General features: G+C 32.9%; 1 protein-coding gene across 1 annotated transcript; it reads right to left on the bottom strand.

Moving 5' to 3' along the window:
- Positions 1–3,145: 3,145 nt before the first annotated feature.
- On the bottom strand, positions 3,146–4,069 carry LOC117180679. Its single transcript, XM_033373170.1, has 2 exons — positions 4,016–4,069; positions 3,146–3,516 (listed from the first exon to the last, which is right to left on the bottom strand). The coding sequence occupies exons 1-2, from the start codon at positions 4,065–4,067 to the stop codon at positions 3,146–3,148; spliced, it is 423 nt and encodes a 140-aa protein (XP_033229061.1). The 5' UTR covers positions 4,068–4,069.
- Positions 4,070–22,671: the final 18,602 nt, after the last annotated feature.

Raw genomic sequence — 22,671 nt, forward strand, 5'->3', positions numbered from 1 at the left:
CTAAAAAAGGGGTGAATGTGATATCGTGATCCGACGGGGTAATTGGAACTTCCAGTGTAGCAGGGGAGCTAACTAACGTCCACGAGACAAAAAATAAACTGAAGCCAGACTCATATAGAACCCATAAACTAAGGCTTTCTACCTCCTTTCCAACGTACCATCCGAAAACACGTTCAACGCCCTATCATCTATCTAGTGGCGTGCGAGTCCTCACCAAGGAGGATGGCAATAATACAGTTGCAAAGGAAGTATCAGCAAGCGAAGGTGTAAGTCAGCAACCCAAACGATTGTATTTCCCTACTCCCACTATAACGTCACCTACAAATGTAGCATCTAATTCAGAAACCAACTAAGAAAGATGCGGTATGGGATTGGGATTACCGATGCCTTACATACAAGTCGCCGATCATCGGGATGGCAGTCAAAGTTCTGTTGACTCCATGACGATCGATATTTCCGACTTGGAAATGTAGGCCTCCGTACTACAGAGCAGTCGCGAATCACTCACATACTTGCTTAACAATATTGTACATCTTTTAGCTGCGGATTATGAGTCAGTAAGCCCCATAACGAAGTTCTCATAGCTGTCGGGGCTATCAACCTGGAGGAGATACGAAGCGCTCGGCCAAGAAAGGGCCAAGCCCTAGTCTCACCTCGCGGGCAATTTAAGGTTTATACCGTTATTCACAAAAGCCGACATTTCGATGACCTCCTCTAAAAAGAGTTCAAACTAAGTTTGCGCAAATTATTAATAGTTCTCAAAATGACCAGGTTAAACATTGCCAAATAGCTCGCTATGAAGATATGTGCGATAGCCTGACGAGAAACGTCTTTACCAAAAACTGATGAACGTCTTCGCAAACACGGGAATAAAAATCACGGTTTGTTATGGCAAAATTGAAATTTCGCCGGAGGACATTCGGTCAAAAATTATTGCCGAGTTTCATAATAGACTGATGGGAGGACACAAAGGCGCCACGAAAACGTATCGTAGAGTAAGGGAGCAGTATACCTGGCCAAAATTACGACATGACGTTACGAAATATATCCGAAGGTGTCGGACACACGTTTGGATACCTTTGACAAGGTTTCTCTTGACACGGTAGGACCCTTACGGACCACGCCCGATGGCAATTGCCACATCCTTACAATACAGGATAACCTGAGTAAATATTGCGTTGAAGTTGCGATACCTAACGTAGATGCAGCTACCATAGCGCAAGCGTTAGCAATGAACCTGTACTCTGTATACGGAGCGCTAAGATGCATTTGAACAGACCGAGGCAAAGCGTTCGTCAGCAAACTCATGCGGAAGCTCTCAAAAAACTTTAAAATTAAAACAAGTTACGACGTCGGGATATAGGCCACAGACAAACGGGGCCCTAGAAAGGAGCCATGCGGCTCTAGAGGCATACATTAGGCATCATACAGGCGATTATGATGACTGGGATCGGCTCTTTCTATATGAGCTGTTCGCTTATAAGATACCGATCCACAAAGCAAAAAACTTCACACCTTTGAGCTCGTTTTCGGCTGGCAGACAAGGACCTATCTCAGGGAATTGATGACGCGATTAATAGACTTACGGAAACTCGCCGCGAAAAACCTCATAGCAGCCAAGGTACGGCCCAAGGCATATTACGACTTTAAGCGAAACCGTTGTGCGCTGACGTAGGCGACCTTCAGGACGTACAAATGGAGGCAAGAAAAAATAAATTCGATCCTTATTATTATGTGCCTTACTGAATCGCGGGACGAACCGAGCGACACAATGTAATTCTTGAGGACGATAAGGGGCTTAGGTTTACTCAGCACCCCGATAAAGTTAAACCAACGTATTTGTGAATAGGATGACCCTTGTTGGTCTCGGAGGAAGGATTTATGGTCGATCTGCAAGAATATCACCAAGTTTTTACCGACGGGTACAGCCTTCGAGCCAGCAAGGACGGGCCGAAAGCGGGGGTAGGCGTTTGGTTTAACCATGGTCACACACTAAACGTTTCAAAAAGAGCAAAGAGCATACAAACAAACCATTCTGCCGAAATTGAGGCTGCGTTAATAGCTTTTAAACAGGCCACGAACGCTTGTATCAAGAAACTCAAGGCTGATATCAAGAAAATCAATGTCTTGAATAGCAGTTAAAAACATAGCGGAATTAAAGATACAAAGTAGACGAAGAGCTATTCACAAAAAACACTAAAATACTGAAGATCAACATTAAGTGACAGTGAGATATTCTATTGGTCTTAAAAGGGCGTCCTGTTTACAGAATCAGCAAGATTTACTTTTGGTATTCACGACAGGTTTGTTGGTAGCAGAAATGATCATAAGCAAGTTTAGTCAAAACATGGTCTTAATCAACAAGAGGTCTTAATTTAAGACTCTTAGCAGAAGGGATGCGTTTCTATAGATATATTTCTGCACCCGCTTTAGAAAACGAAGACCACATCTGGTATTAGGATATATCTATCAAAATGGATAATTGTACAGTAGCCAATCTACCCGACTGTGCGATGCTAAGAAAAATGGAGAAAAGTCTATATCAACGACGTTGATGGTACACTTAAAAAAAAATTTGCAGACAACCTAAACAGCCAGAGATCATAAGCTTAGTCTGTTAAGACAGGAGGCGAAGACAATATAAAGGAATGTGAAAACTGCATCTCTTCATCCATTTCTGATTTAGGGCTTCAGGCAATCTACCCGTAAGAAGCACTGTACATATGTTAAACACCTGTCGCATTGCTAGAAAACTGAAAAGAAGATTCGGAAGTAGGCGAATGAAATCTTCTGATCTAAAGCAATCTTTCAAACATCGTTTGACATAATTTTTATATTCACATATATAAAAAAGACCATTCTTAGTAAGTTGCCTCTACCGTTTGCAGCCCAGATTTTAGCAGCCGCACTCAAACCCCGCTACCGAGAGTCCGGTTTGGATGTAGACATCTGATAACGTCAAATGATCACATGTGTCTTCAGTGTCAAAGCCTGTTACTAAACAGCAGTTAAACACAACAAAAAATAGCACTAGGTGAAATTGACAAATGGTTACTCATTCGAGCGATAATCGCCGCATAGATAATGTGGGTTCAAAGTAAATTGTAATATTTCCGTTTAATATATATTTTTATTGAATTTTGCATTAATTCATCCGGCCTCTGATTGGGCTTCTAGAACGATCCCGAACAGCCTGCTCTATGCTTAAATAAATTTGATCTGGATCGTTTCCGGGACTTTGATACCTCATTATATGGGTAGTTCCGCTTCTTATACTTTTCATAATTATATTCCCGTCAGAGTTAAATATTGAACGAAATGCACCATTATGCCACCATCCAACGATGTAATCATAATTTGCTACTACACATAAAGGACCTAGGACTGGAATCAGGGGGCCATTACGTATCTTGGTGTAAACATCAGGAAGGTCTTCTGGTAAAGCTAAAAAAGTTCTGAAAGCAGGATTTCCAAGTATAATTCCAGATGGATTTCTCTCCCGTATACGCATGCAAACTGAAACATAAAGGAAAAGTTTTTAATTTAAATAAATCTTCAAGTTAATAAATGTACATATTATACGACGAAAATGTGTCGATAATTCTAATTGACAACGCAAACGTAAAAAATGTTTCTGTTTTATTTGACTGTAATACTGTACATATACGAAATGAGAACAAAATATAAGATGAGCCACAAAAAAGGCTGATAAACTTCCAATGATATTTGTAAGATATCATCATAATGTAAATTCGTGTGCGTCTTTATCATTACCTAAACTTTGAAAAGTAAAATCTTATCACCTTTCAAGAAAATTTTAGACCTAAAAAAAGTTTAGAAGCACGAGATGCAAAGAAATTAAATCTATTAGGTATGAGTTGCATTTATAATTCAGATTATGATACACTATCAGACATTTTTTGTTAATATCTTCCACAAATGTTGAATAATTATATGAAAAATGTAAAATATTGTATATTATGTATATTTATATATTATAATATTATATATTCACCAATAGAATTCACGAGGACCGTTATACTAAAGATCAAAGCACCAGAAACCATTATTTCCTTTAGCTCGATGAAACTGTCTTACAAAGAAATGCGTGATAGAAAAACAACTAATTAACGTTCTACAAGATATTTCAATCAGAATAATAAAAGCTCTATCTTATCCCTACTCCTAAATAAGGTCAACTGAATTTATAACCTGTTTTTAAATGCTTGTATTTCATTATAATCATCAGTAATCTTTGCTTCTACACGTGACGCAGAGAGAAAAGATTGTATATAGCTTTATATTTATGTACAAGTTAATTTCATAAATCGTAGAAAATTACAAAAAAAATGTTTAGAAATATATTTATTTCAAATTCATTAAGACAGCTGTTAGAATATCATAGCATCTTTCTAAAAATTGGTTCAAGTTTATTTGTTAGAAGCATGAAAGTACCGTGGTCTACATTACAGAAATCAAATTTTTCACTGTTTTTTTTTAATGAAAGCTACTCAGAATTGATTTAGTTTTTCACTGTCTGCACATCACCATTTGTTAATATTTGTTTATTTAATTGGTCCACTGCGAGCTTCTTAAATTTTGAATAAATATCTGCAAAAATAACAGAATCTTTTTTGTCTGATATTTTCTATATACCCACCAGTTTTGACTTTGATCTTTAATAAGTTTACTAAGATATTCCACTTTCATATTCAAAGTCGTATATGCTACATTTTGTAATTCCCGCTAGCGATTTTAATAATTTTCGCTCCTTATTTTTCATTCGCAATGTTTGTTCGGTACGGGTATTTAGAACCATTTCCCACTTTATTTTAGTACATAGAGGCGAATCGCTACTGCTAATATTGATTAAAAGTCTATTTACACATATAAGATATCTGCTACAATCTTATCTGCTGTATCGAATCATGAAACTGAAGCCACAATACTGTAAAGATAGGAGCCTTATCTGTTACTTAGACAATAAGAATCCAAGTTTAAAAATAAAAAAAGAATAGTTCACAACTCTAATAATTGGCAGATACTAATAAAAAAGAAAGAGAGAGAGAGAGTGCGCGCGGTATGGGTAACGAAAGACAATTTTAAAAATACTAAAAAGAAGAACAAAAGAAATGTCGAAGATGTCGAGATTTAATGAAATCCGCGAAACTTAATTTTTACATAAAACCAATAACTTCTCATTAAGACAAGAATAAAAAAATGTTTGTATCTAAATCGAAAGTATGAACTTATATTTGCAAATTAATATTCACTTTAGCCAGTGAATATACACACCGGACTCTCGGCTTAGCCGCTCGTGGTTAAGCAATTCCTAAAACTGCTTGCCCATGCAATTTTTCAGCTGAAGGGGCGAGAAACGGTTGGGGCTTTCCACTCCGAAGGGCCCCATCGCGCTAGTACTCAGTCGATTTTATTGCGCATTATTATGCATTCCAATTAAAAACGGTTTGGTCGCCCCGGACTGTTTACATTTAAATTCAGTGCTAAAAGCACTCAGAAATTTGTGTTTAAAAACTATGTAGTTAATATATGGCCAAATTTAATTTTAAATTAGGGAAATATTTTCTGAAATATTCCCGAAATATTATAGAAATACCTTTAAACCTACCCATTACTAAAGGGAGGCTATCCTACAATATACAATGATCTAATAGATAAAAATAATTAATTATAAGTACAAGTGGAAGTGTAATAATTAATTCGAAATTCAATATATTAACGCGAATTATGGCTCAACTATTAATTACATTAAATAATCTATTTCACATATAATAGTATTTGAAATTAAGGATTATCTATTGCAGGATCATTCTCTACTTTATTCGTTTCAGGTACGATATGTAGTCAGGTGTCTTCCCTTTAATTATTTTTGTGGGTTGGTACCCTCACTCTCGGACTAAGAGTCCTTGGCCCTGTAAAGAAAGAAGAAAAAGAAAGACCCCTACACGACTGGTAGAATAATAAAACATAATAAAAAAGAAGGTACAAAATTGGTTCGTTAAGACTTACCAATACGAAAAACTTAGACTAACGCTCATTTGTTCGCAGGGTAGGAAAGAACCAGAAGGAGGGATGCTCCCTCGGTCTTCTCTGTCAAATTTCGATAAAAAGAACAGACGAAAGCAAAACCGTTTTCTCGCGCGTAGATTATTTTAAATAATCCACTCTTGTCTTATGGTATCCGCGAGAGCCACACAATACACGCGGACACCTGTTACTTTCCCAGATCTTCTTTTATCAGTAACAGACAATAAGTCTAGAATTTATAAAAGAGAATCTACACCTTCCGAGCTTATTACCCTAACTCGTTTTGAGATTCGAACGGGAGTAATAATTTCTAGGCTTCTAATTTTGTTTTAAGCAGGCGGGATAGGACACGAGATCAAAGCACTTCTGATCCCGAACTAAACTCCGGGATAGGTGTCGACGATCACACGTTCCCGTTACGGTCCTGCCTCCCATCGAATAGAGTTTAATTTTAACGTCCGGAACGCGGACTCAATTGATCGACCACTCGATCAACACCGCGACTTGCTCCCGTTAGCGGCCCGAGAAAATTATAGTCTCGTGAACGAACTGAACTCCGGGATAGGATGCGACGACTTACGTGTTGAGAATTTGTCTCTCAACGCTTCGGCGGAATCCGGATCTCGACGTAAGGACGGGCCAGATTTTGACGTATATGCTGATCCGTGCCAAGTCCTTCAATAAACTGCGCAAATTAATGCTCGTCCTATGCAGTTTATAGTTCATAATGCCGGGGGGGAGGAGAGTTAGGTAGAGATATTTGTAAAACTGCGGAATTTTTGGTTGGGAAAGGAAGGATTTACTATAATTCCTTTAATTTGCACTTTTGTGTGGGAGAATTTGGTATTGCCAAATTCCTTGCTTGGACATTGTATCTCCGAAGCGGAAGACACGTCAGCACTTTATATTAGTAAAGTGCCATGAGCTCTTTCGTATTTCAAAGAATATTTTTGAATTTCAATTTGCAGGTCGGAATTTTCAACTCAATATTGGGTATTTATTACTTCCGACCCTTAACTGATCGAACTAGGCGCTTGGCATTTGCTCTTTTGTTGCGTCAACGCATGGTATTGTTTTGAATCTCGCCACGTGCTCACGCTATCAGCCTGTACAGCAGTCAATGTGTGTTGTCGAAGGACAGACATCTGTAGAAAGAGGGTGGGAAGACGGAGAGAGGAAGAGAGTAGCGTGGTTCAGGTACAATGAACTATAATCGTCGGAAAACAATTGTAATTAAAATTATTTTATAAAACGTTAATTTCCTCATTCGTAAGTTGGCTCGTTCTAGCCTTGCGCTTGGTATGCAGCGTCAGACATACCTCTGAGTTTACGAGCGAGCAGATTAGCTTTGTAACTTGTACAGAGTCTTAAACCAATGTGATTCAAAATAATATTTCGAAACGCATTACTTCAAAAAGAATATTAATCCTAACTTCCTTCTTGTCTGAACATTCATCTTGCTAATTTAGGATTCAACCATTTTTCTGACAATTTTTTTTTCAAAATCAATTTATTGAAGTGAAAATTGAACTTTCCATTTTTGGTTAAAAATTTATTGATATTTTTAATTACAATCTGTTTCGGTAGAGAACTCATTTATTTTTTTTTAATTACACTTCTCTAAGTTGAAAATTATTTTTTGATTTTTTTGATATTCTTTAGATAAAAATCATATGTTAGTTTGAAACTTTCTAGATTTTGTAGAAAATTCGAAATTTTTGTAGAAAAGTAATATTCTTGATTCAAAATTAATATTTTTCATTAAGAATTCAGTTAATAAAAAAAATCCTTTTCAGTTTGTCAAATTCGTGATTTTGGCAGGAAATTAGTCTTCTTGGTGGAAAATTGATCTTTGTAATTAAGAACAAAACTATTAAGTTGCACATTCCGTTTTTTTTGCTAAAAATTAAATTCTTTAACTAAAAATTTAACTATCCCACTTTCGGTGAAACATTGAAATTTTGTATTACAAATTGATATTTTTGTGTTGAAAATTCAGCTATTTGTTTCAAACACCGTCTTTTTACATTCTCATTATTATGAATGAGAAAGTATTAGAATTGTTGGAAATTTAACATCACAGTTTTTCAACGGATCTCCACGTTTCGAGTCCCCCTGAATCCGAAAATCAGGTTTTTACGACGGCGTCTGTCTGTCTGTCCGTCCAAGCCGTCCGTTCATAAACACGATAACTCTCGAAAAAATGAACGGATCAAATCCATCTTTGGCACACTCTTTTACGGTTCTAAAAGGACGAGTTCGCTAATCAGCCATTTTTGATAAAAATTTAAAAAGTGAGCGCATTTTGAAAATTTTTGATACCACTTTTTTCTGAATCTGAAAATTTTATGTCCGGATATTTATAGTATTAAAATGAACAAATAATTTATCCAGATGACTTTTTTCGACAAAAAAATTTCCAGAGTTATAGGATTTTCAACATTTTTTAAAACAACCGAAATTCAAAATTTTAAGCCAAGCAACGCAAGAGATGAAAAAATGTCAAAGGAAAAAACGTTGCTTTTTAAAATCCGTATGAGACTGCCATAAGAAATTTTTGGATTTTCTTAAAAAATCGAAAATTCGAGTTTCGATTGCCCCAAAAATAATACAAAATAAATTAAAAAATTCCATTTCGTGGTCAACCTATGCAAAATGCGAAAAAAGATGAATTGACAAAAATTTTAATCCCCAAAAAAATCTAAAAATTAGTTAATAATCACTTCTTGGTAGGATGCGTACTTTTTGTTTTATTCGTGAAAAATAACATTGAAAATAAAAAAATAAAATAAAAATTTGTGGAGAAACGACGGAAGTCACGAGAGAAAAAAAAGATTCAACAAAACCTGTTTATAAATGTCTGTCGTAAATCGAGCGCGCAGCGCGCGTGTCACGATGAGAATGTGTACTTTAAAGCCTACAGAGCTTTGAGAATCTTAATCTCTATTCAATTAGACAATTCAGAATATGAAGACTCCCATAAATACTGGCGTATGAAAGTGATCTTCTTGATAAAGTTGTATTAAAGCATTCCAAATGCAAACAATAAATATCCGAGCGCGAAGCGCGAGATTCATCCGCCGCGCGCCTTAAGTGCGCTCAAACTTGCGAGCCGCTGTTCGTTTGAAACTTCAACTATTTAACTATTTTATTAAAAATTTAACTGCACCATTTTAGGATGAAAAACTATATAATTGAAAATTATTTTCTTCAGTTTAAAATTCGTCTTATAGGTAGAAACTTAATTTTCTTTGTGAAAATCTTATCTTGTTTATCGAGGATTCAACTTTTTTTTCATTTTTATTGTTTATTAGAAATTAATGTCTTTAAGGCAAATTTGCATGCTATCATTGTTGGTTGAAAACTAATAGATTCTTGTAGAGAATTAATTTTATGGGTAAAAAATTAATCTGTTTTTTATTATTTTTAACATAAATGTCCAAATTCGGGTTTTTATTGTCTTATATGGGGAAAAAATGTCTTGCATTATTTACTATACAAAAAATTTTATCGCTGAGGGATCCGTATAAGGTTTCTTACAATTTATAATAATCATTTTTGTACAAACAGATTATTTGCAAAATAATCAAAAAGGAATAAAATATTTAAAAGTTAATAATTTCATTAATTAATTTCATTAAATAAAAAAATTATGACAAAACTTTTTCGACTACATTGATATTGTTTTCTCATCAATTGTACTTCTTAAAAATAAAATAATGTTTTAAGAGTACTGCCAGATTTATCAATAGTTCTTAATAAAATTTAAAACAAATTAAAATTTAAAAATAAATAATTTAAATTTTTTATTAGCTTACAACTAAGATATCAATAAAAAAATAATGCTTCCAATTATAAAACTGCGTACCTACAAGATATTGTATACTTTTCACAGATTTAATAAAACTCACTGTTGAAGGCCACCATTGTGTGTCGAAATATTTGAAACAATTAGTTTCAATTTACCTAACCTTAAAGTCAACAGCTTACATCAATAATTTCTACGAAATTCTGTTATTTATTTTAAAAAATTCCTTTAATTTAAAATTAATCTTTTTTGTTAAAACTTCTACTTTTTGGTGTCAAATTTATCTGTTTTAGTTAAAATTTTTAACAATCCGTAGAAAATTTAATTTTTTTGATTGAATATTAACTTTTATGAAATAAAAACTGCATTATTCTATTTTTGTTTAAAATTTGATATTTTTTATTGAACCTTGATCTTTTTTAGTGAAAAATGGAATTATTGGTTTGAAAATTTACGTATTTTGTTAAAAATTGGTGTTTTTTGTTAGAAATATAATACAACTTCCTTGAAGATTCATCTTTTTGATTGAGAATTCAACTATTTTGTTGAAACTTCCTTTATAGTTAGTCAAAAATTAATTTATGTAAGATAAAATTGGATTATACCATATTTGGTAGAGAAGTGATATTTGAAGTTAAAAGTTGTTCGTTTGTAGTTGAAAATTCAACCATTTGTTTGAAAATGCACATATTTCGACGAAAATTCGTTATTTTGGTAAGAAATTAGTCTTCTTGTTTGAAAATTCATCTTTGTGATAACGAACAAAACTATTAAGTTTCACATTCGGTTTTTTTTTGCTTCGTTAAAAATTATATTATGTAACTGAAAATTTAACTATCCCACTTTTAGTGGAACACTGAAATTTGGAATTAAAAATTGATATTTTTGGGTTGAAAATTCAATTATTTATTATCCTATTTCTGGTTTTATATATTTATATTTTTAATTAAAAATTTATCTTTTTTAGTTGAAAACTGCACTATTTGTTTAAAAACTGATCTTTTTAATTAGGGTTCAACTATTTTGTTAAAAATTAATTTTGTCATTCGAAAATTCGTCTTTTTGATATAAAATTATTCTTCTTTTTTAAAATCTTATCTTGTTTATTGAGGATTCAACCATTTTCTTGATTTTTGTTTGTTTGTTAAAAATTAATATCTTTAAGGGAAATTTTTATTATATCATTGCTGGTTGAATACTAATAATTTTTTGTAGAGAATTAATGTTGTAGATAAAAAATTAATCTGTTATTTATTATTCTTAACATAGATGTCCAAATTCGATTTTTTTGTCTTAGATCAGAAAAGAAACGTCTTGCATAATTTACTATAAAACAATTTTAATCGCTGAGAGATTCCGCTAAATAATGTGTAGAACCTACCTGATTTTAAGTGAATTCTATCTTATTTTAAATACTTTTTATAGTATCGTTCTTGGATTGAAAATTAATTTAATTGAAAATTCGACTATTTGTAAAAAAAAACTGTTAATAGAAAATTAATCGTTGTGATTGAAAATTCATCTTTTTTGTTAAAACTTTTACTATTCGGTGTCAATTTCATCTGTTTTAATTAAAATTTAAAATAATCTGCAGAGAATTTCATTTTTTAAAATTAAATATTAACTTTAATCAGCTAAAAACTGAATTATTCTATTTTTATTAAAAATTTTTTTTTATTGAAACTTCATCTTTTTAGTTAAAAATTATTTTATGGGTGAAAAATGTATCTGTTTTTCCTTATTCTTAACATAGATGTCCAAATTCGATTTTTTTGTCCTAGATCGAAAAAAGCGTCTTAAATAATTTACTATAAAACAATTTTAATTGCTGAGAGATTCCGCTAAATAATGTGTAGAACCTGCCTGATTTTACGTGAATTCTCTCTTATTTTAAATACTTTTTATAATATTGTTCTTGGATTAAAAATTAATTTAATTGAAAATTCGATTATTTGTTAAAGAAAAATGTTATTAGAAAATTAATCTTTGTGATTGAAGATTCATCTTTTTTGTTAAAACTTTTACTTTTCGGTATCAAGTTCATCTGTTTTAATTAAAACTTAAAATAATCTGCAGAGAATGTCATTTTTTAAAATTAAATATTAACTTTGATAAGCTAAAAACTGCATTATTCTATTTTTATTTTAAAATTTTTTTATTGAAACTTCATCTTTTTAGTTAAAAATTATTTTATGGGTGAAAAATGAACCTTTTTTCATTATTCTTAACATAGATGTCCAAATTCGAGTTTTTTATCCTAGATCGAAAAAAGCGTCTTACACAATTTACTATAAAAAAATTTTAATCGCTGAGAGATTCCGCTAAATAATGTGTAGAACCTGCCTGATTTTAAGTGAATTCTATCTTATTTTCAATACTTTTTATAATATTGTTCTTGGATTGAAAATTAATTTAGTTGAAAATTCTATTATTTGTTAAAGAGATTTGTTTAAATAGAAAATCAATCTTTGTGATTGAAAATTCATCTTTTTGTTAAAAATTTACTATTTGGTGTCAAACTCGCCTGTTCTGTATAATATTTTAAATAACCTGTTGAAAATTTCATTTTTTCTTTTATTGAATATTAACTTTTCTAAACTAAAAATTGAATTATTCTATTTTTGTTTAAAATTTGATATTTTTTATTGAATATTGATCTTTTTTAGTTAAAAATGGAATGATATGTTTGAAAATTCCTGTATTTTGTTGAAAATTGGTGTTTTTTGTTAGAAATATAAAACTTATTCCTTGAAAATTCATCTTTTTGATTGAGAATTCAACTTTTTTGTTGTAAGTTCCTTTTTAGTTGGTCAAAAACTAATTTCTATAGTACATTCCTATAGTATGTATCTGTTGCTGGAGGTTTTCAAAATTGTGTTTTTATAAAATAAATATTGAGTATTTGGCAGAATTGTCGACAGATATGAAGATCCGATACACCCATAAAATTGAACATAATTCATTCAATCCCACATTTCTTAAATCATACATTATTTAAGAGCATATAAAACATTGGAAGCCTATTTTATGCAGCTGTTTTGTGGTGAACGTGAAGTGTAAGGAGTTTAATGGTACTTTTCTGATACTGAGTAAAGTTAGTGTGATATTGAGTAACGTTAGTATAACATTGGTGTATTTTTAGTTATAAGTTAATGTTTTAGTTATTACTTGTGTTCAATAGAAACATTAACATTAAGCATTATTTCTGTGAAGCATGGAATTTGTTACGAAATTTCATTGCTGATATAAAATGCGGTAGTAACTTATTAAGATTTAGAGGTTAATATTATATTTTGCAATTCAAGAGCGAACTGCTCGCAGTTAAAAAAATGATCAAAAAGACGTAGGATAAATACATAAAAAGCTATTTTTTATTTTAATCCTGATTAAAATAGTTTCTGTTTTTTCACCAAAAATTTTACAAATTTGAATGAAATTTTTGTGAAAGTTGTAATAAGAATTTCACTTATTTTCAATGTATTCCAAACACGAAGTATTTTTTCATTTTAAGAAAAACGAATAAAAGCTTAACTTTCGTAAAGTTTTTGTAGGATATTTTCGTAAATTCTCATTGCAAAAAATAATATTTTATAGATTTTTGTAGATACACGGATTATTTACATTGAAGTGGCTAAAATTATCTAATTCTGCGATCAGCAGTTCGCTCTTGTATTCTAAAATTAATACCTAACCTCAAAATCTCAAAAAGTTGTTATGGCATTTTACACCAGCAATGGACTTTGATAACAAAAATTATTACAAATTCCACGCTTGAAAGGAATATTATTTAATGTGAATGTTTATATTAATAAAAAATAATAACTTAAACATTAACTTGTAATTAAAAATATACTAACCCTATCGATAGAAATCTCAAAGTATATGCTAAAGATTCTCAAGGCTCTGAGCAGCTCTGAGAAATTATCCGCAGGCACTCAGATATATTTAATGGCCCACTTAGCTGGTTTAAAAGCTTTGAAGGCTTTAAAATGTCCTTTCCGAAATTGAAATAAAAATAAGATCATAAATAAGAAGCAGAGAGGCTTAAATTGAAATAAGAATTCGATCATAAATAACAAGCAGAGGCCCTGTATTGCGGCGGTATGGGTGGCAAGGTGGTGGTAAAGGAGATGCGTTGATTCGTATTATGGACTTCGAATTTTGATTCGATTATTATTCCCAATAGTGATCCAAAAATACTTGCGCATGCTTGAACTGTGCGTCGATCATTGGATCTAGTTCGCGGACGTATTTAAAAATCAAGTACAGATGCGCACCGTAGCCAATGAACGTCACTAAAATCCAAGCGATATGCTGCCTAACCCACTGACGCCTCGTGTCGCATGCATATAGCAATGAAATCGAGTATTGTGACAATCTTAATGGACAATATCGTTTAGAGATTTTATATTAAGTATATATATATATATATAAATCAGTTATGAATGCCCTTTTCCACTTTATTTCATGTTTACATTCGAAAATTTTAATTGATGAAAAGAATTTTCAAAAAGGTTTGATGAATTTTGAGGGTTCTATGGAAAAAAGAGGAATAATTTGTTTAATAGTATTGAAGTGATTCCAACGAATTTAAAAGATTTTAAGTTACTTTTATTAATTTTTATTTTAATATTCAGAAGTTCAACTGGTTGGTTGGGAATTTATGCACTTCGTGAAGAATCTTCCTGTTAGTAGGAAACAAATTTGTATGGTTGAAAACTCACCCCCCCCCCTCTTTTTTTGTTTCAGTTCTGTCTACCAGCCGGAGCCGGGTTAGTTTGACGATGCCTAAATTAATTTGATAAACAAAAAGAAATGAGGTGATAACAAAAAAAAAACGTTTAAACGTTTTAGTTTTTTGGTTAGTATACGCCTAATCTTAAAATTTTTAAAAATAGTTTTCAATCCATATTATATAGTTCCGAATTCTATGTTTAGAAAAAGTTTCTAAACGGCTTATAATTTTTTACTCACACTATGAAACGTTTTGACTTGGAATAGCTGATTTTAAATTTTTTAGTATACGTTTGAAATGCTCAGTGTGCAAAAAAATGCCACTTTAAATGGTTTATTTTGCAATTTAGTCTTAGATACTTTGGATGAGCAGTTTCAGCTTTGAAAGCTTAACCTTGAATTTTATTCTGCTCTTCTATTCTGTGTACACATTTTTCTGTGGTTCATACTAGAAAATTATTCCAATATTTTTCTTTCATTTTAGTGACTATTGTGTGCATAATAGAAGGTAAATTTACTTATTTAATTTATAAAATCGAATTAATAAAAATGTTACATTATAAGATGGACTCATATGTTCATAATGGCTAAGGATTAAAAACTAAGCCCGATTCCTGATGAAAAGAAATTATCTCAAATAGTAATTAACTTCTTTTTATCGCGTATCTGATTTCATATTTTTAATGTAGCATATTTTTTTATCGTTGCACACCTTTCTTTTGTTAAAAATTATCTAGGAAAGTTTTTATTTACTTTCTTTCGGAATATATACTGTTTAAGATTAATGTTATTCCAAAAAGTAAATAATAATTTTTATGAAAGAAATTTGTATTGGTACCAAGAATTCTCATTCTCTTCCTCTTGTTGAGGGTATACATATACATATATATGCATAAAGAAGATAGAAGAAAGACAAAAAAGAAAATCTTTTCGCATAGCAAATTAAACTAGCGGTGGAATCAGGTCGTGCCCAAAAGAGTGGTCCCAGTAGAGACAACAACTTATGGCGAGTAGAGCTAGCCCCACGTAACAGCCTTAGATCAACTTTGAGTAGTGTTTCTTCCCTTGGTGTAGCGAGTTCATTTCGTTAACTTGCTTTTCCAAATCTTCCAGCGATTTATTATTGGCGGGAAAGATTTCGTCCTTGTTGGGGCCATTGTCTTGGTGCTGGTTTTCTTTTTCGCTTCTCGTGGTGGGGTCTCCGTATTCTTTCAGGTCGGTCATATTGAGGATCATCGTCAGTTATCCCGTAGAGCGTTTTTCCGTGCATCTTAAGATGACATCCAGATGCGATCTACATCAGGCCGATCCCCTTTAAGTTAATTAGGATCTTGGTTTGGTTGAGACACATTAACTCGGCAGAGCGGGGTTCAGCCAAAGAGTAACGCCATCCATTCAGGCAGGTGATGGGGACCCATTCCGAATCCTTACTGTAAGTTACACGAATGTCGTACCTTCGTAGAACTACAGTTGAAGGATTTAATAGCAGCTCGCTTTCGTAGGTTTTATGGACAAAATTCTCGTGGACGGGTGAATTATAACTGCAGATCCTGTAATAGGGGGTCCTTTTGGGAGCTTCCAAGCGTTAGCTATTCAGTAGAATGTAGGTTTGTTGGGATTCTCCAGAGGCGAGGGGGTGAATTTCGGAAAAATGTATGCACTTCCTAACCATTTTCCAGTACCGATTGAGATACTGTTACTGGTTGTAGCTGCTTGCCCGCTTCGGTCTGAAGAATTGCGTTTTTCCCAAGCTCATTAGGTGTTCCTCCGCGGTACTGCTTTCAACAATTTGCTGATCCGGCATTTCCATTCCCTCTTATTTATGAAAGTTAAGGAATTTTTATATTTTTCGCAACTACTTATACTTTTATTTAAAGACTAATAGGAGTTAAAAAATTGGAATGTTCATTGCCTTGTCTTAATTCCAATGTTGATTAATTCCTATAGTCTCTATTAGAGGAATATTAATGTTAAATGTCAGTGTTGCTGCTGCAACTTCACAAGTAAGTGGGATTGCGAAAAATTTTATTAGAAATTTTTTATTCAAATTTCTATTCTTGTATCGCGTTCTTTTCTTTCGTTGTCCTCCTTTTTCGTTTGATACTTTTTTCTTTTTGAATTTAAAAACAAGACACTTTTTTCTTATTCCTCATTTTCCTTTTTGTCGTTCATTATGTGGTTTAATGCATATGATGTAGGAATTGCGATTGTGTACCGCGCGTCTCACACATGCTAGCGCCACTGCAAGCAGATGTATAGGCTGCGTTCTAACTCAAAATTCCTATCTTACCGGCATCGAGAAGCTTCGACCTGTAGTGGTTCGTGTCCGTGCTAAATTTTCTGGAAAAAAGGGTTCGTGTCCGTGCTAAGCTTCGAGAACGTTTTAGAAGGATCCTGATGACGTTACGATTACGGAATAGACTGTAGCCAAATTCATGTAAACAGGTTCAAGGTTATTGTGAGAAAAACAAGGATGATTTATTGCTTCCTTCGAAATAAGACGTTTGTTAAATGCACAAAAGATGCAGGTGTATAGTTGAAATTTTATATGGAGAGCTACGTATTGCATCCTGTTTTGACTATTTATTTGATTTATTGTTTCCTGATAGATGATACTTTTAGCTAAAAAATTCCTGCCTTTATTTGTTTAACACGCGAAAGATGCAGGTGGATAGATGAAATTTGATACGAGAGTTATGCATGGCATCCTGTTTTATTATTAATTTAATTTGAAAATTCCTGATAGATGATGCTTGGACTAAAAGTTTCTGCCTGTGAAAAACATTTTTCTGCAGTATAGAATCTTCGCGAAAAATTAGAATTAAACAAATATATTTATAAAGTTAATCTAAATTAAGAAAGGAAAAAAAAGCATTTCTTATGGTAGGTCATATACTCAGGGATGATTGTTGCTTTATTCTGGTATCAAGTAGTGAGCGAGGACTATAGATAACAGCCACACGCGTTCAAACTCGCAGAAGCATTCATACATCCGTAGTCTGAAGCTGTACATATTTCATTATTCTATGCTATCGTTCTGTAGAGAGCTCACTTCTTTTTACAGCTCGCAAACCTTCGCTTTTCGTATTAATTCTTTCACATTATGCTAGGTCCGTCAAACTCTGGACGAGGTATATGTTACAAGATACTAAAAACAATTTTGAGACTCGAGGGAAAGATTATATACGGCATGAATTTAATTCGAGACGCTTATCGCTCCTTATGTCATGCAACTATATTTGAGCTGAGGTCGCATGCTTTTTTATCCACAGATGTATGCTCGCTTTTCAGCTCTCATTTAGAAAGGCCAGTTTTTTACATTTTAAATGTTAAAGATTTTAACTAAAAGTTTTAAAATGCAGCAAATTAATATAATAAAATATTTGAATTTTTTAATCATCCACTAAGGCTATTATATAATACAGTCTGTAGAAAATCAAGGATGATTTAATTCAGCATTAAAATTTTTTTAGAATTCTGAGTCTTCTATAACTAATAACATCAAATTTCTACTGCGCAATTTTTTCGCAAAGAACTTTAAGGTAATTTTCAATGACGCATCACATTTTTGCGATGTTAACAAATTATATCCGCACGTGTGTGAAAATTAATATAGAGATTTTGAACAGTTTGCGTGTTTTATACAATTTATTATAAAAACTTTTGCGAGCATTCTTTTAAAAAATTATTACTTCTGAAATTGCTGTAGTATAAAATTCACTCCATAGCGAAAAATCTGTTTCCAGTTTTCTGCTAGCCATTAAGTGCTCATTCAAAATGGACTCACTGGACTGCAGAAAGCTTATTAAAATTTATAAAGATGCATATGAAGTGTTGCATGAAAATTCAACGACTTCTGAAATCGCCTACTGGACACATCAGTGCACACAGGATATTCGGGGGTTAAACAAAATTCTGAGGCAGGGAAAGGAGCATTTCTCTCTAGGGGAAAAAAATAAATTGCTGACAATAATTGGACTATTGATAAAAAGAGATATTTCGGGTTTCATTCGTGTAAAAAACTATGAATTGTTTGCCGACGTTTCGTGAACATTGCAGTTCACATCTTCAGGGCTGACCTGAAACTGAGGTATCAGGTTATGATGTTCTTAGGTATACTTTCTACGATGCCTGTGATTGGCCAGAGCGCCCCACCGTGGAACAAATCACAGAACAAATAGGAAGAATTCTCAACAAACAGAATATCCAATCATATTTAAATCACCTGCGACAATAGAACAACTACTAAATAACCCTAAAGATAAAAAGGCACCCTTTAGTGATCCAGGAGTATATAAAATCCCTTGTTCTTGTGGCAAAGTCTAGATTGGAGAAACCGGGAGAGCGGTGAGCCAACGTATGAAGGAACATGAAAGTAAAGTCAGGCTAAAATATTTCACGCAATCAGCACTGGCTGAACATCATATCGAAACAAGACATAAAATTTTATTTGACGAAACAACAGTCATTGCAAAAACACACAACAAATTTCCAAGAAAACATAGAGAAGCAATCGAAATCTTAAAACACCCTAATAACATCAATAGGGACAATGGATATAATACCAATCCGATTTGGATTTCCGTTCTCTCGGAATTTTTAAAAAAGACTTGATTAGCCAATCAACTTCGACCACTCTCCACGGTGGGGCGCTCTGGTTAATCACAGATATCGTACAAAGTATACCTAAGAACATCATGACCTAATACCTTAGTTTCAGGACAGCCCTGAAGATGTGAACTGCAATGTTCACGAAATGTCGGCAAACAATTCGCAGTTTTTTGCACGAGTGAAACCCGAAATATCTCTTTTTATCAAAATGAATCATCGTAAAAACATAAAATCTATTATCAAGGAACTCTACGGGGAGAGTATTCTTAGCAAAACCAACACCTTTAGTAAGCTCAGGACTTTTCAAGGTAAGCTACTAAAATCCTTATCTCTTTTCAAACAGCGCAGGGACAACAAAATCGTCCCAAAATTCTTACAACTGAAAAATAATTTGGGAACATCTAAATCCAAATGGATTCTGCATAATACAAGTTTGCTTCTCGTGAAAGAAAGAATACAGCATACCAAATTTCTTTTGCGCACTACCTCTAAAAAACTATTACAACTTCACCTTTTCCTATTAAATACCCTCAGATTTGACATTTGGTCCATATTGGACCGCATATCGTTTGACCAATCCCAACGGATTAAAGAGCTTTCCACCCAAAAACAAAAAAACAAAATTTTACAAATTACTTCCAGTAAAGCAAACTCAACTAACAAGTACAGTAAAAAATATTTTTGACCACCCTCTCAACAATAAAATGATTTCAGCCTTATCTAAAGGGCATAGTTTTGCTGTAGCTCCATCGAAAATCCCAAAAGAAGAAATAATCAGCAATTTAGAATCCACAATATATACGCCTCCATCCAAAAAAGCGAATGACATACGACGCAGGACGGCCAACATTTTACGCCAAACTCAAGTTCCATCCTCAAACTTAACAAAGCAGGAAAAACCATAATTAAAGAACTTAATCAGAGCTAAGTACCGTGGTCCAGCACATGGAAGCTCCAACATTAATTACAAAGACTCTCATATCATTCCAGTAGTTTTTCATAATTTATCTGGCTACGACTCACACTTTTTCATTAAAGAATTCGCACAACGTTTCGAGGGGCATGTCTCCTTACTGCTTGCAAATAAAGAAAAGTATGTCTCATTTACAAAAGATGTTCCACATACTAGATTTAAACTTAGATTTATCGATTCTTTCCGTTTCATGTCGAATAGTTTGGAAAAATTAGCCTCATATCTCAATGACAGCGAAAAAACAATAACTAGAAAATTTTGTAAAAATGACAGTGAATTCAGTTTGTTAACAAGAAAATATGTCTTCCCATAAGACTACATTGATAGTTGGAAGAAATTAGAGGAAGACAGTTTACCTCCAAAAGAGGCATTTTATTCACAAATTAAACGATTGCCACATTTCTGATGAGGATTATCAACACGTTTGTAAAGTGTGGGAAACGTTTAATTTTCAAAATTTAGGGCAGAGTTCCGATTTGTACCTCAAAACCGATTTTTTACTTTTGGCTGAAATTTTTGAAAATTTTAGAAAAACTTGTTTTGCAACATATAAATTAGATCCATTGAATTATTACACAGAACCGGGACTTTCTTTTCATGTAATGCTAAAGTACACTGGAATCGAACTACACTTATTGACTGATGTAGAAATGCTACTCTTAATTCAGAAAGCAATCAGAGGTGGCTTTCACAATGCTCTAACCGTTTTGCAAAAGCAAACAATAGATTTAGGGGGGAAGATTTTAATTCATGCGATCCGGAATCCTACATTTTTTATTTGGATATGAACAATCAGTACGGTAAAGCTATGAGTGAGTTTTTACCATATCAAGATTTTGAATGGTTTGAAAATTTCGAAATTGATCCAAACTTTTTCAATGTGCCCGATGATTCACCTAAAGGTTACATTCTTGAAGTGGATCTAGAATATCCTGAAGAGCTTCACGATTTGCATAAGGACCTTCCTGTATGTCCAGAACACTTTTTACCTCCTGGTTCAAAATGTCAGATTCCAAAATTAGTAACCAATTTGCGACCAAAGAGAAACTATCTGCTACTATACGGAAACCTAAAAAGTTACTTGGAATTAGGCATGAAGCTAACTAAAATTCATCGAGCTTTAAAATTGAAGCAAAAAGCGTGGCTGAAAGAAGATATTAATTTAAACACTGAACACAGAAAAAGAGCAACTAATAAATTTGAGAAAAATTTCTATAAATTGATGAACAATTCCGTTTTTGGAAAGACAATGGAAAACGTTAGGAAGTACAAATATGTCAAGCTTGTGACAAAATGGGAGGGGAGATATGGAGCAAAAGCTCTAATTGCTAAGCCAAACTTTTATAGCTGTACCATATTTGATGAAAATATGGTCATTATTGAAATGAGCAAAACAAAGAGTTTTTTCAATAAACCCATCTACATTGGTTTCACAGTCCTTGATATCTCAAAAATTGACACGTACGATTTTCATTACAACTATATTCTACCAAATTTTGGAAATTCTGCAAAATTTCTATATACAGATACAGACAGTCTCATCTATCATTTCACTGTTCCCAATTTTTACGAATATATTAAACGAAAAATCCATAAATTTGACACATCAGATTATCCACCAAACAATGTTTACGGAATTCCTCTAAAAAATAAAAAAGTTTTGGGATTAATGAAAGATGAATGCAACAGAAAAATAATGACCGAATTTGTGGGTTTGTGATTAAAATTATATGCATTCGAAGCCGAAAGGACGAAGTGCACACCATCATCCAAGATAAGATTTATAAGAAAAACAAACGAGGTGAAATATGAGTGAAGGAATGAGAGAGATAGAATATACTGTATATAAGCCTAAGCTAGTAAAAATTGTTTATACGAGTGTATGAGTGAGAAAGATAGAGATAGAATATACTGTCTATATGAATGTAGGAGTGAGAGAGATTATATACTGTAGATAAAGCTTAATGTATCAGATTTATAGTATGCAGTGGTTGGAATGAAAATAATCTTTTGTAATATAGATATAATGTAAATTGTATATATGTGAAAATTATTAGAATCAAGCGAAAAAAAAGTGTACAATTGTTTGTACAAAACACAAGTTATTGCAAAATAAAAATGGTTAAATATAAAATGGTGTTTTCTATTAAATACAACCCTGAAAAAATATAATTTTAAGTGAATTTCTTTAAATCAAAAATCATTTGCTTTAATTAAAATTGAAAAAAGTTACATGCAGAGCATTTTTCTTAAACTGATGCCAATGACCTACCCATTCGCATATCTACAGTCTGTCAAGTTAAAGCGTGGGTGGCTTTACTCGCAGTCGGTAAGGTGTATCGACATGATTTTGGTGTCAAAATATTAAGAAGAGCTCCCTCTTTCATGCTTTGCATACAGTCCGCTGCACTAATCTTGAGGTTGAATGTGTCCAGGCATGTGATGACGTCACGTAACTCCAAACAGAAGCCTCGTCGGTGAATATTACCTCGTCCCA

This window comes from Belonocnema kinseyi, chromosome 1 (assembly GCF_010883055.1).
Source record: "Belonocnema kinseyi isolate 2016_QV_RU_SX_M_011 chromosome 1, B_treatae_v1, whole genome shotgun sequence".
Classification (NCBI taxonomy): domain Eukaryota; kingdom Metazoa; phylum Arthropoda; class Insecta; order Hymenoptera; family Cynipidae; genus Belonocnema; species Belonocnema kinseyi.